General features: G+C 42.4%; 1 protein-coding gene across 8 annotated transcripts in view; it reads right to left on the bottom strand.

The window, feature by feature from the left end:
• Positions 1-14,841, bottom strand: part of AKT3 (AKT serine/threonine kinase 3) — a 308,393-nt gene that overhangs the window by 6,563 nt on the left and 286,989 nt on the right. For all 8 annotated transcript variants that reach the window (XM_072830379.1, XM_072830375.1, XM_072830383.1 and 5 more), the window contains one exon: positions 3,207-3,309. In XM_072830379.1, coding sequence (XP_072686480.1) covers positions 3,207-3,309 — 103 coding nt within the window. The remainder of the gene's footprint in view (positions 1-3,206; positions 3,310-14,841) is intronic.

Genomic DNA, 14,841 nt, shown 5'->3' with positions numbered 1-14,841 from the left:
ACCCACGATGTGAGGGACTCCAATGTGTGAGCCTCCTGCTGATCCCTGTCTCAGTCCAGAACCCGGAGTCACTGGGCGTATAGAGCGCTCCCTGAGTCTACAATGATGTAGAGTCTCTCAAGAACAGCCTGCTGTTAGTGATGAAACATTCTATGATGATGTGCCATTCTTTTACTGATAGAGAAGCTGAAACACCAGGTTCAGGTGATATTCTAGAAACCCTGCTGGGTGACTTAAGACACTTTTTAACATCTCTGTCTCATTTTATAAGTTCTGGAAACAAAGCCACAGTGTGCCTGTTAATGACATATTCTCAGGGTGACAAGTGCCATGGGAGTCTGGAGTGAGGGGAAGGCAGGCAAGGTGACCCTTGAAGGGATCTGGATCTTGACAGCCAGGGCTCTGGAATCCAGGGAATCCTGACGGCCAGGGTAGCGGACACTGCAGAGCTTTAGACTGAACTCATCCCTAGTCATGGACGTGGGTGCTGCTCTACCGGTATCTATCAGTTGTCCCCTGACCCCAGATTTGCGCCCACTCTCATCTGTAGGGTGTTCGTCATTCTGGACTCAGCCTCACGCTTCAGGCAGTGTGTCCAGAACAAAGAATGCTCCAGACTGGTTCACCCGGCACTTCAATAAAACCAAAACTAGGGTTCTTCGAAGCTGTCCAACTCCGGGTACTTTCTCAGGGGGATGGCTTCCCAGGCACAGCTAGGTCTCGGGGACACTACCCAGCCTTGCACCCCCTTTCCAGGGAGGGAGTGGCAGGGCCAGGTGTGACACGGTCACTCCACCGGGCTCTCTTCACCTCTTCAGCAACTTTTCCTTGAGACTCAGCCTCTAGGCTCTCTTCCACATGAGGATGGGACTCCTACCCTTCTCAAGCAACTACGTGCTCTGGCTCTGCATTTGCGGAGCCTTCCTATCCCTGTGACTCCAGAGACCACAAGTTTAGGTCTCTTAAACGACTCTACAAATGTCATAGCTCTACTACCAAAGAGAGCAGCCTCCAAGAGGCCGAGGCTGAGGGACCTCACCCTCTCAGTGCCACTGTGGCGTCATGCAGGGAGGGAAGTCGAAGCACAAAATCCCGGCAAGAGTGCCATCTGTAAAGACTGGGCCTCCTCCCGGCCGGGAAACCACAGGCCTTCGCCATAACGTGTTTATTCCTTTGCTTCCTACATATTTGCTGACTACCGACGCCAGGCCAGATACCCAGCAAGGAGCTGGGGCCAGCAGCGAATGGGAAAGCAAGCCCCTCTCCTCAGGGTTATGGCCTCCAAGTTGCACAGACAGTAAACAAAGAAACAAACACGTTAACCAGAAGATCAGCAAGTTGTCAATGTACAGAATCAAGGGGTGGGGGAGGCGTTGGCCAATGGGCTGCACAGTTCTTTAGATGCTGGGAGGTTAAAGAAAGCTCTCTGGCGAAGTGACATTTAAGCTGAGATCTGAGGGAGTAAGAGCTGTTCATGCAAATGTCAGGGAAAAGAGCACCACAGGCAGAGACAATGGGCGACACGCATCCTGAGGCGAGGCAAGGCAAGGCACGGCGCCTTCAAGGGGTGGCCCATCACAGGTGGGGTAGGGGGGTGGGGTGCATGGCAAGGTGGAGCAGGAGCAGGGACCTGACAGGGCTGTGCACTTCAGTGTGAGCAGTTTGGATTGAGAGTGCAGAGCTTGAGCCACTGGAGGCTGGTGGGCAGGGGAATGGTGGGGTCTGATTACAGTTAAGGTCCTATCCCAGTGATGAGGCCGAGCAAATGCTCTGAAGTGGAAAGCCTCAGGGGCCATTCCAACACCTCCCTGGTCTGCCTTGCACTTGAGACAACGAGACCCCCCACAGTCCATCTGGGGCCAGGGGAGACTGCCGAGGCCTGAGCCCCCTGTAGCCCTGAGCTACTTGCCCGCCAATCTACAGGCTTTCCAACACTGTCTTCTATGCTGATGGATGCTAAAATGTCAGCAATGGCACACAACACAGGTTGGGGGCCCATCGTCCCACTGGGAATACGCCATGAGCAGTTCTTCCACGTTAATAGTTCACAGCTTGGCCATGTTGGGGAATCCCACCCTGGCTACTGCTGATGCTAACTATGCGACCTGGGAAGCTCAGTGTCTCTCTGGGTTTCAATTTCTTCTCTTCCAAAATGAAAGTTAAGAGGTCCTTAACTTCTGGAAAGTCTAAGGAAAGAAAAGTGCACACATGCGGACATAATCATATGTCTCATCTCAGGGTGCGTTCACGGGCCTTTGTTGTCAGGCCACGGGTTGAAAACTCTAGACCAGGATGACTCCTGGTTTGTCTTTCCACATCCAATCAGATGACCGTATCCATGGTTGGAAGGACATCGTGAGTCAACTTTCCCTCTTGTGGATACTCGCTGTGTACACCAATACTTCTAGCTACTCTGGAAGTACTGGTGTACTTCGACAAAGGAGAGAAGGGAGAAGAAAAGTAGGAGGGGATCTAAAGAAAAGAAAAGAAGAGCTAACACAATGGGATTGGGAGCCAAAAGATGTATGACCTGAAGGAATCTTTGGCTTTCCAAATATGACCCTGAAACTCGATTTTATCCTCATTGCTAAACTAATGATAACAGATTCATAGTCCTCTATCAGTACGAGAGTGTTTATTAGTTAAATCTGATACCTTATTTAGGACATTTATCGAAGTGTGTACACACTAGTATACGTGAAACAAAAGTGGTATATGAATGTACTGTTTTAATAGACATGTAATTTAATTTATATGTTTCAACAAATTACTGGCACACCATGTCTTCACAAATATTATTAAGACAAAGCTAAATTTTAAAAAAAGGTGATTCAATTTAATGTAATTTTTAAAAACTATTAAGTAAGCACGAGACCAGAAGGGGGCATGTGGGTAAACTGTAGGGCAAACACGGGAAGAGTCAGTTTCTGGTCCTTCTGGCTGATGGTGGAAGAATGTATTAGAACAGTAAGGAAGGGCTATGTTGTCTACAAGCTGGTCTGTAATTCCCAGTCTACAATTTTTCTTACTCCCCAAAACTTCTCTCTCAGCTACCTGTCTTTGACACCTCCACATTCCTAACTCCATATTCTTAAGTGGAACGGAGTAAGCCACTGGAATTTGACCTTGAAAAGATCCAACCAAAAAAGCAGCTGTTGTCTTCTGTTCTATCAGAATATTATCAACTGCCCATTCAATTTACTTACACTTTTCAGGTGGTGTTATTGTAATAGTCTGCGCTGTAAATTCTTCATCGAAATATCTGGTATCTGTCTCAGATGTTACTTGAGGCTTAAAAGGAGGTACAAGCTGCAAGCAGAACAAAGAAAGTACTGTTAACAGATTTCATTTTAGGAAAATTCATTTCTAGGATAAAATTAGAGAGCAAATAATGAACTCAGCGGTGCCAGAGACCAGACCGCTGAGTCACTGCGTACAGGAGACATGGCGTTTGGCTTCCCAGTCAACAGTCTGAGCACAGAACAGGAGGTACTTGGTTGTTCTGTATAAAATTTGAGGGATTATGTGAAATAGAACAAATGAGAACCAAAGAATAGGGTGGAAAGAGGATACTGCAAAGTCCTAATTTCCCCCCAATCACACACATACACACAAAAAGCATGTGGATACAAACCCCAGTGACAAAATGCAGGCTCTCCCCCATGCAGTGAAAGCATGACTCATCCCGTCTTCCTTCCTGACGCCTGGTCCAACAGTTTATTATGAAGAACACAACTAAATGATAGTTATTCTCTAGGTCACAAAGTGCTAGACTTGAAAAGAAGCACACCCGCTTACTTGAGATGGGCATTAATGCCTGCTCTGCTCTGGGACAGGGGTCTTGGGAGCCCCTGAAGCCACGGGTGAACATTTTGTCCCAAGGTTGCGTCTAATTCTCAAAGGGGACTAGGATCCAAAAGAGGGTCAGAGTAACTGCTTTGAGGACTGAACAGGGCTGGACGCATTTCCCTCAGAGTTGTACCCGGCATGGGGGTACGGGGCAGGGGATGTCTGGGGCTGCTGAAAGCCACAGAAGCCCAAGCCTCTGTGACCTCCACTAGCAGGGATGAGCAGAAGCAGGGATGGGACTCCTAGATCTCATGGCTCTGGCCAGAGAGTCTATGGTTCAATGTTCACAGAGGGGGTCCTGTCCCAGGGCCTGGCGTCCCAGTCCATGCTCTCATGAGTACCCTGCTGACCAGAAGATGCTGCTTGTAGAAAGAAATTCCCAAGCAGACAGAAATACGGAAAACAGAGAGACAGAAATCTGTATGTTTTATAAAAATTTTACTGAAACAAACAGAAACACACAACTGGCTTTGGCTCAATACATTTTCCCACTCTTGTCACCAAATTTATGTTAAATAATAAGGCAAAAATCTTTACATTATTCTCTAGACAGACTATGTTTTAAAAAACCAGGGAGTGAGCAGAAGGAAAAGCATGTTTTAGAATAAAGGACCACACATCTCGGTTTATGGCACATGTAACAAGGCATTTTTAATCTCTGGGCCTCTTATCATCCTTTCTCTCTGCCCAAGGACACAGCTCTTCTAAAGTCTCTGTTAGGAGCAGGCACTTTTTTGGGGGATGACCCTATTTAGGGTCCACTTCTGATGGGCAGTAGCTTCAACAGAACAATATGGCTCTCCTTCCACACCCCTGACCTCACCTGGGCCAAGCTCCTGTCGTGTGGGCCCTGCTCTGTGACACGGCCTGGGCCATGCAAACATTCACTCTGCTGATGGCAATCTTCCCTCTTCCACTCAAGACACAAGGACATGCATTTCACGTGTGCCACACGCAAGCATACAAGAACAACAAGGGTGATCAGGACCAGACAACTTGGGGGTTTCCTCTTTGGAAACGGAAAGGTCACTGCTTCTACCTGCAGGAGACTGGAGGCTGGGGTTCCGGCTGGGGTCCCCATCCTACAAATGCCCCCCAAATGGTTCTTCCTCATCCTTCCGGTCAAAACTTCACCACAAGAAATGCTTTTTTTTTTTTTTTTAGCGGAGGTGGGCTTCTGGGCATGTGGAGTAGGCTGTGCTTACCTCTGCCCACTCATCCCATCTGCTTCCTTCTGAGGGCAAAACCAGAAATCTGCCTCAGGTTTGGGGGAAAGGTGCTAACCTTTAAGTGAGAGAGAGTAGCTGACACTCAACAAAAGCTGGAACAGATCTTAAAAGTTTCCAAAGGTTACAGGGGGCTTAAGCTAGCCTCTGTTCAGGAGCCCCCATGCACCAGAAGGCTTCCCTGACCCCACTCTCCGACAGCCACCCTCCCGCCACCTCTCATCCTCACACTTTGCCTTCCTTTGCCTTCACAGGAGTTTCAACATCTGACTCAACACACCTACACGTGCACACACAGACATGCACGAAACATACATATATTTGTTCCATGCCACCACCATTATACCTTCTTCCAACAAAACCTAAGCTCTGTGATGGTGAGGACTTATAAGAACAGTTTTACTGAGGTATGACTGATATGCAACAAACTGTACATGCTAAGAGTGTACAATTTGACGCATTTTGACATATGTATACACCCATGAAACCATCACCCAAACCAGGATGGTGAAGTGTCTGTTTTCTCATGAGCCTATTGTGGGCTGTCCTCCCTCCTATACCCTGGCAGGCAATGACTGACATGTTTTCTGCCACGATGGATTTGTTTGTATTTTCTGGACTTTTATGTACATGGAATCATATAGCATGTATCCTTTGATTTTTGGTATTTAGCATGATTACTTTAACGTCCATCCCTGTCACTTCAAGTGTCACTGGCTCACCCACTGTATTGCTGGGGAACACTCCATACAGGTGTGCCACCATCTGTTTATCCATGACCTGTCAACGGACACCTGGGTTGCCTCTAGTTTGGGGCTATTGCAAATAAAGCTGCTAGGACTCTTGGGTGTCCCAAGTCTTTGAACAGAGATGAGATTTCATTTATTTTGGACAAATACCAAGGAGTGGACTGGCTGGATCACATGCTAGATGTACACTGAACTGTTTAAGAAGCTGCCAGACTGTTTCCCAAGGCAGTCACTTCATTTGACATTACTACCACTGTGTACAAAATTTCCAGTCGCTCCATGATCTTGCCAGCGCTGGTTTGGTCGGTCTTTTCACTATCAGACATTCCAGGGTGTGTTGGTGTTTCACTATGGGTTGAATTTACAATGAATAAATGAATGAATAATCATCTTTTTTGTTGAGTTCACTTCTTTGGTGAAGGGTCAGTTCAAATATTTGCCTATCTTTTTTTTTTGGTCAATTAGTTTCAAGAGTTCTTTACATAATATGCACGCAGGTCTTTAATCAGATTTGTGATGTGCAACTGTTCTACCAGTCTGTGGCTTTTCCTTTCCTTCTCTTGACAGTGCCTTCTGAAGAACACACATTCTTAATTACACATAGTCTGATTTATCAGTTTTTCTTTATGGGTCATGTACTGCCTTCATCTACAGAATCTCTGCATAACCTAACACCACAAAGGTTTTTCTCCTGTGTCTTCTTCCAGAAGCCTCTACACTTAATGGCTATGATCAGTTTTGAGATAACTTTGGATATGCTGCAAATTAAAAAAACAAACAAAAAATGGGATGTCTAATTGTTTCATCACAATTTATTGAACTGAATTATCTTTGCACTTCTATTTTAAGTCAATCATACATTAGGGTCTAGATTTTTAGGTTCTTTGTAGGTAAATAAAAGATGTTATCTGTCCAGGGGCCACCTTGGTGGCTCAGTTGGTTAAGTGTCCAATTCTGGATTTTGGCTCAGGTCATGATCTCGGGGTTGTGGGACTGAGCCTCGCTTCGGGCTCCACACTCAGTGGGGAGTCTGCTTAAGATTCTCTCCCTCTGCCTCAACCTGCACGTGTGTGTGCGTACACTCTCAAATAAATAATTTTAAAAGATTTTATTTATTCATGAAAGACACACAGAGAGAGGCAGAGACACAGGCAGAGGGAGAAGCAGGCTCCCCGTGGAGAGCCGGGTATGGGACTCAATCCCAGGACCCCAGAATCATACCCTGAGCCAAAGGCAGATGTTCAACCCCTGAGTCACCCAGGTGTCCCCAAATGAATCTTTTTTATTTTTATTTATTTATTTTTTTTAACGATGGGGGTGCCTGAATGGCTCAGTAGGTTAAACGTCTGCCTTCATCTCAGGTCATGATCTCAGGGTCCTGGGGTTGAGCCCCATGTCAGGCTCCCTGCTTAGCAGGGAGTCTGCTTCTCCCTCTCCCTCTGCACTCCCCCTGCTTATGCCTGCTCTCTTACTCTCTCTCAAATAAATAAATAAATAAATAAATAAATAAATAAAATCTAAAAAAAAAAAAAAAAAAAAAAGATGTCACCAGTCCATAACAAACTATCCTGATTACTGTAACTTACTCTTAAAATTGGGTGGTGCAGGTTCTCCAACTTTGTTTTCTGTCAAAGTTGTTTTGGCTACCCTAACTTCCTGGCATTCCATTCCATATGAATTCTAGAATCAACCTAACAATTTCTACAAAATAGCCTGCTGGCATCTTGATTAGGATTGTGTTCAATTATGTATTAATTTCGAGAGAACTATCATCTAAAAAATATTGAGTCTTCTAAATCATGAACACATTAGATCTCTCCATTGCTTTATGCTGTCTTTAATTTCTCTACAATATTTTTTAGTTTTCAGTATGAAGGCCTTTCACATCTTTTCCCCATCCGTAAGTACTTCATATTTCTGTTGCTATCATAAGTGATATTCTTATTAATCTCTATTTTGGATTGTCTGTTGCAGCTGTATAAATTATTTTTGTGTGGTGCAATCTTTTACATATTTACTTTGTATCAAATAACTAATGGGTTAAACTTTCTTAGCTTTTTTGTAGATTCCATCTGATTTTCTATAGATAACCACATTGTCCATGAAAAGACAGATTTACTTCTTTCTTTCCAATCCGATACATTTACTTTCATTTTCTTGCCTTACTGCATTGGCCAGAACCTCCAGTACAATGTTGAATAGCAAACGTCTTCACCTTATAAAATCACTCAGTCTTTCCACAGTAGGATGTTAGTGGTAAGTTTTCCCCAGATGTCCTTTATCAGGGTAGAGATGTTTCCCATTTCTAGTTTAGGGGGGGGAGTCTTTTTGTTTGCTTGCTTTTGTTTAAATCAGATGGGTGTTGGATTTTCTTGAATGCTTTTCTTTTCTGCATCCAATGAGATAACCATGTATATTTCTTTATTATTGATATGATAAATCATAATGATTGACTTTTGAATAGTAAACCAATATTGTATTTCTAGAATCAACCCCACTTGTTAATGATGTGCTTTCCTTGTATTTATTGATTTACTTTGCTAAAATTATGTGAAGTATTTTTACATATATGTTAATTAAGGAAATTAGTCTCTAGTTTTCTTGTATTATCTTTGCTTGATTTGATATCAGGTTAAGCGAGCCTCATAGAATGAACTGGACATACTGCTTTTATCTTCAATTCTCTGTGTAGAACCAATACTATTCTTCATTTAAATGTTTGGGAAAAGTCACTGGTGAAGCCATAGGAGTCTTTTTTTGTGAGAAACATTTTAACTACAAATATAATTTCTTTTACACATACCAGGCTACTCATGATATCTAGTTCTTGGCAATTTGCATTTTTCTTTTTCTTTTTTTTTTTTTAATTTGCATTTTTCAAGGGATTTGTCCATTCAGCAAGATTGTTGACTTTTTTTTTTTTTTAAAGATTTTATTTATTTATTTATTCATGAGAGAATGAAGCAGAGTGAGAGAAAGAGGCAGAGACACAGGGAGAGGAAGAAGCAGGCTCCATGTAAGGAGCCCGATGTGGGACTTGATCCCAGATCCTGGGATCACACCCTGAGCCAAAGGCAGATGCTCAACCACTGAGCCACCCAGGCGTCTCAGATTGTTGACTTTATGGGCATGAAGATTTTCATATTATTTCCTATTATCCACTTAATATCCATAAAATCTGTAGTGACATTACCCCTCTCATTCGTGATATTAATAACTTGTCTTCTTGCTTTTCTGTTCACTTTGGTTAGAAATTTATCAATTTTGTTAATCTTCTCAAAGAACCACCTTTCATCAATTTTCTTGATAATTTTACAGTTTTTATTTCACTGACTGCTTCCCCAATCTTTATTAATTCCTTTCTTCTGTTTACATTGACTTTAAATCATTCTTCTTTTTCTAGTTTCTCAAGATGGAAGATAAGATCACTGATCTCAGATCTTTCTTCATTTTGAATATTGTCCTCTGGTACTACCCATCGTCCTTGAAGTATTACATTAGCTGTATCCCACAGAAAAACATGTTTTATTTTCATTTTTAGGCAGTCCAAAACACTTTCTACTTTCCCTTTTGATTTTTTTCTTTGACCCATGGATTATTTAAAATTGTACTTAGTTTCCAAATACTTGAAGAGTTTCCTTGTATTTATTATTGATTTGACTTGCTAAAATTATGCAAAGTATAATTTTATATATAATATATAACTATATATACTATTATATATTATATAATATAAATGTTATAATAAATATTATATTTACATATAATATATATCTTTGTTTTGATTTCTAATTTTATTCCCTTTTCATTCAAAAGAACATGCTTTAAATTATTTGAATCCTTCAAAATCTACAGAGTTGTTTAGCTCAAAATATGGTATAACATGGCAAATGTTCCGTGTGATCTTGAGAAGAATGAATGTTCTTCTGTTGTAGGGTAGTGTTCTATAAATGTCAATTAAACTACTATTGTCTTCTATAACCTTAATGACTTTCTCTCTGTTTCTTCTATCAGTTACTTAGAGATAGGCATTGACATATCAAACTATAATGTGGATTTGTCTATTTTTTCTTGCACTCCTATTATTTAGCCCTACCTTTTTAGAAATGAGGACACTTGGTAAAATGACTTGCTAAAGATGATACAATCAGCAACAAGAGCAGCCAACCCTCCACCTCTAAATCCCAAGCTCTCTCTAGTGTGGTGCCTGGACAGACATGGTGTGAAAATGCTTTTGCTTTTGAGTGCTTCTCCAGACATTAGTCAAAGTCAAGCCATGCATGCTGGGGGCATATTTTCTCTCCTCAACACACACAGAAGCAGAGGACAACACAGTAAAGTATAAAAATCTAACAGGGAAGCGAGAACCCTAATTCTGTACATGGGGAAAAGTGTGAGAGAGAACATGCAAAGAACTGCCACAGGTCCCAAAAGAGGTGCTACCACACACCATCCTGGGTATGCCCAGCCACGGGTTTTCCCAGAGCATACATTCACTTTAAACAACTGAACACATTTCAAATATTCATACTTATGGGCTGCATTGTGCCTCCTCCCTCAAATCCACATATTGGGAGTCCTAACCCCCCAGTGACTATATCAGCAGAGAGGGTCTTTTAAAAAGTGATTACATTAAAACAAGGTGTTACTGTGGGCCTTAGTCCAACCTGACAGATGTCCTTATAAGAAGAGGAAATACGGACACACAGAGGGACTCCAGATGCTCACACACATGGAGGAAAGGCCATGTGAGGAAGAATAGATAAGGTGGCCATCCATAAGCCAACCAGAGGCTTCAGAAGAAACCAGCCTTGCCAGTACCTTGATCTTGAATGTCCAGTTCCCAGAACCATGGGGAAACAAATTTCTGTTAAGTCGCACCAGACTGTGGTGCTATGTAATGTTAATTTTCTATTTTGCCTTTAAACCAGTATCATCTTAGTTTTCCCTCCCTTGCTCTGGAAATCTCTCTCAAAACACTCCTGTACCAACTGACACACTGCAGACTCTCATTTAGGAATGTACAAGTACTGGCAGAGTCAGAAGCACGCAACTGGAAATCTCAGCTACCTTTATATGTTAACTCAATGGATGCCATTAACTGTGAATCTGACAATGAATGCATTAAACCTTGAATGTATCTGTCTTTAAAAGCTCGTTGGTTTTCAGGAAATATAGTTCCAGACGATGTAAACAGGAAGATCACAGTGCTGGGTTCAGGACTTCCAGTTTACCGAAGAGGCATTTATAGGATTGTGTTTCCTTGTGCAGCCTCAAGACCACAGAGTGGTGGGCAACAATGCAGCCCCTGAAATCCTTCCATGCTGACCCTCTACCAGATTTGACATGGTACCCAGTCACTCTGTGTTTCTTCATAGTGTAAGTGAAAGAACAGAGAAAACATGCCCCTGCACTTGTTCAAGTAGGTCACAGTCCCCACTCATGGTGTGGCTACAATGACCGCAGGGGAATATGGACACCAAAGTCTCTGAGGGTCAGTCTTCCCCCAACCTTCCTCAGCAACAAATCAATTGTTATTGTCTGGTCTCTATGTTCTTTCTTCTGTTTTCAGTGTTGGTGTTCTAAAAAAATAGCAGGGCTTGAAACTTATAGGGAAAGCTGATACAGACAGTGACTACAGAACCTTAATGGTCATCCTGTTTGAATGTCCACCACTCTAATATGGATCAAAAAGCCTGGGAACACACACACTGCCAACACTACTGAATGCTTAGGTTTACTATGGATGATAATTTACTGCTGTAATCCTGCCTTATTAAAACAATTCAAGAGAGTAACTGAGCTTAGATAGCGATTCTAGTTTATTTAATCTCTGTTCCTCTGAAAACCCGTTTTTGCTTTTGTTTTTCTTTTGACAGAGTGCAAGTGGAAGGTGGGAGTACAGAGGGAAAGAATCTCAAGCAGGCTCCATGCCCAGCACAAAGCCTGACACATGGGGCTTGATCTCACAACCCTGAGATCACGACCCGAGCTGAAATCAAGAGTTAGATGCTCAACCAAGTCACCCAGGCACTCCTCCTGAAAAACTGGTTTTATGGTGCTTTGTATGTGTGTATATATATGTATATGCATGCACGCATGTACACACACACACACACACACACAGGAAAAATGAGAATATGGAAAGAGGATTTATTTCTACCAAAACTAGTAAATCTATGGCAAACATTACTTAAGTATATTATCTGCTAAGCTTTATAATACCAATTAACATTTAAAGATGATCAGAAACTCATAACTATACTTCATTTTCACAAAACCACACAATAGCAATTCAGGTCCATAATGTTGACCTTGATCCCATAAAAAAATGCACCAAGGTTCCCACAGAATGTATCACACTAATATACAAATATTATATCATAAGTTGAACTCAGCAAAGTGAATATTTTAGCTATAACAAACATTAAATGTTTAATTAATACATCTGTTTTCCCTGCTGGAATTTAGAAGGGCTTTTTAACACACAGTATGCATGGTTTGCACTGCTTTGAAAGTAATCCCCCAAAATCTGAACTCATGCTTTCTTTTCCTTGATCAATTTCCTCATTTATTTTTTTTTTAAAGGTTGTATTTACTTATTCAGGAGAGAGAGAGAGAGAGAGAGAGAGAGGCAGAGAGACACAGGCAGTGGGAGAAGCAGGCTCCAAGCAGGCTCCAAGCAGGGAGACTGATGTGGGACTTGATCCCAGGTCTCCAGGATCAGGCCCTGGGCTGAAGATGGTGCTAAACTGCTGAGCAACCCGGGCTGCCCTCAATTTCCTCGGTTAAAAAGAGCTTCACAAACATTCTGCTGGCTGTGGGTCTATGGACAGGTGATGCTGCTCACAAACATCCACAGGCACATCATATCATTTGAGCATCTCAGTTATACTTGGAGAAGAGTTGCTTATGGAGGTAAAATAACTTTCATCAGTGAAACAGGGCCCTTTCTGAAAGGCAGGGGAGGTTAGTAAAAAGACTGCTGCTATGGCAGTGACGATGGGCAAGCCGCATCCATTACAAGCCTCAGGATTTCACTAAGAACCTGCTGTAATAGTCCACTGTTCATCCTCCCTCCAGCTGACCGCACAGGCATGGCCCAGCATCAGCAGTGTGGTAGCCACTCATCAGTATTTCTGATTAGAAATGTTCATGAACATGGGCACAAATGAGGAAGTAAACTGGGGAGAAATGGTGTAAGCTGAAAAAAACTCAAGACCCTGTATCAATAGACAAAAACCAAACCAAAGCAAACAAAAACCCTATAAAATATGATTAGACTCCCAGGCAGTCACAGTACTGTCTTGTACAGACTTGTACAGACTTAGTCAAAGTCTAAACCTAAAATACAGAAAAAGATACAGTAATAATAATAAAGCTCCCAACAAGATTTATAGTATTTTTCCAGAGACATCCGTATCATATTCCCATGAAGATGACCAAGAACCTATCCCTGTGCCCACCTTCCCACCACCATCACAGCCACTTTCTCATGATTACATCAGACCAATATCTACAAAGGACCCAGTGATCTGAATGCCTCTGGGTTTGGGGATAAGATTTTGGTGGCAAGGGAAGAAGGAAAGTAGGGAATTTAAAAGCAGAGCAGGAAAATGTGGAGGCTCAATTTGAGGGCAGAAAGAATCTGGGTTTGTGAGGAGCTCCTATGGCCCTGTCACAGTGTTCATTCATGGATTTGTAGAAACTAACCAGAATTGGATGAAGAATCCCAAAGGCAGGAGCTAAGCTGTGCTGGCCCCCAACAAGGGTAAAAGGAGGGAGGTAAGGCATAAGAGGACCTAAACACACATGCATTTTTCCTAAGTTGATTATGCATGCAAGGACCCCTGCAGGTGTGCACGGTGCAGCTAGGCTGTACAGGATGGGAGCTATAACAAGCAGCACTACCTGCTAATCCTGGCACCTCTCAGTGAAGCTATAGCTTAAGTGATTCAACATACCCAAATCCTTATGAAGAACAAAGAAGTGGGGTTTTGAGTACCTCTTCTTTTCAACACATTTTTAACTGAATTATAAAATATTTGCATTGAAAAATCTTGTAGATCTAATCCAATCCCCTCATTTTAAAATGAAAAAAATTGAGGCCCCAAATTTTCATACTAGTCAGTTATCCAAAAGCATAAGAATATAAATAAAATTCCAATTATTTTTTTTAAAAAAAGATTTGTATTTGTTTGTGAGAGAGCAAGTGAGAAAGAACACGAGCCATGGGAGAAGCAGAGGGAGAAGCAGACTCTCCGCTAAGCAGGGAGCCCAACGTGGGGCTCAATCCCAGGACTCTGAGATCATGACCTGAGCCGAAGGCAGATGCTTCACCTACTGAGCCACCCAGGTGCCTCTAATTCCAATTACTTTTAATTCAGCCCTGAGGTCACACAAATGCAACAGTCTGCTAATTTTGCCTTCTTTACTAAACTGTGAACAACTTGGGGACACGGATCTTCCCTTTAGATGCTCAGCACACTCCTAACCCTTGCTACAAAGTGGATGAGCAGTAAATGGTGAGTTACCAGTGTAAAACAGTCATATGAGGTCCTCTGGTCTTGCGGTGATTGTGGCTCACTCAAGACAAAAGGTGATGCAAACTGCACATTTTCTAGGAGAGTCTGAGTCTGTTACTAAGAGCAAAGGAGGGAAGCAAACAAGCAAACAAGCAAACAAGGGAAGAGCCGAGTTATCTTTGGGAGGTGCACTGAAATAACGACACATTCACTGCTAATTCATAGCATCTAAAAAAGCTCTTTAACCTACACACATTCTTTGGAAGGCTGCACAAATGTGAATTTGGGGGGTACTTTGCATGAATAAAAAATGTCACCAGAAGCAAGGCTATGTTTGACTTGCAATAATGCATAATCAAAAATAAATACTAAGTTTTGCTTCTGTTAATAGCCAAGCAGCTCCTGTTGGATCCACCCTCCTGCAGATAATTATAAACTCAGGAAAAAATCAGAACGTCTGGGAAGCAACTGGAAACAGGTATGTTTTGGAAG

Source organism: Canis lupus, chromosome 6 (genome assembly GCF_048164855.1).
Source record: "Canis lupus baileyi chromosome 6, mCanLup2.hap1, whole genome shotgun sequence".
Classification (NCBI taxonomy): Eukaryota; Metazoa; Chordata; class Mammalia; order Carnivora; family Canidae; genus Canis; species Canis lupus.
Note: the sequence above shows the minus strand (reverse complement) of the source record. Positions and strands in the feature narration are given on the sequence as shown.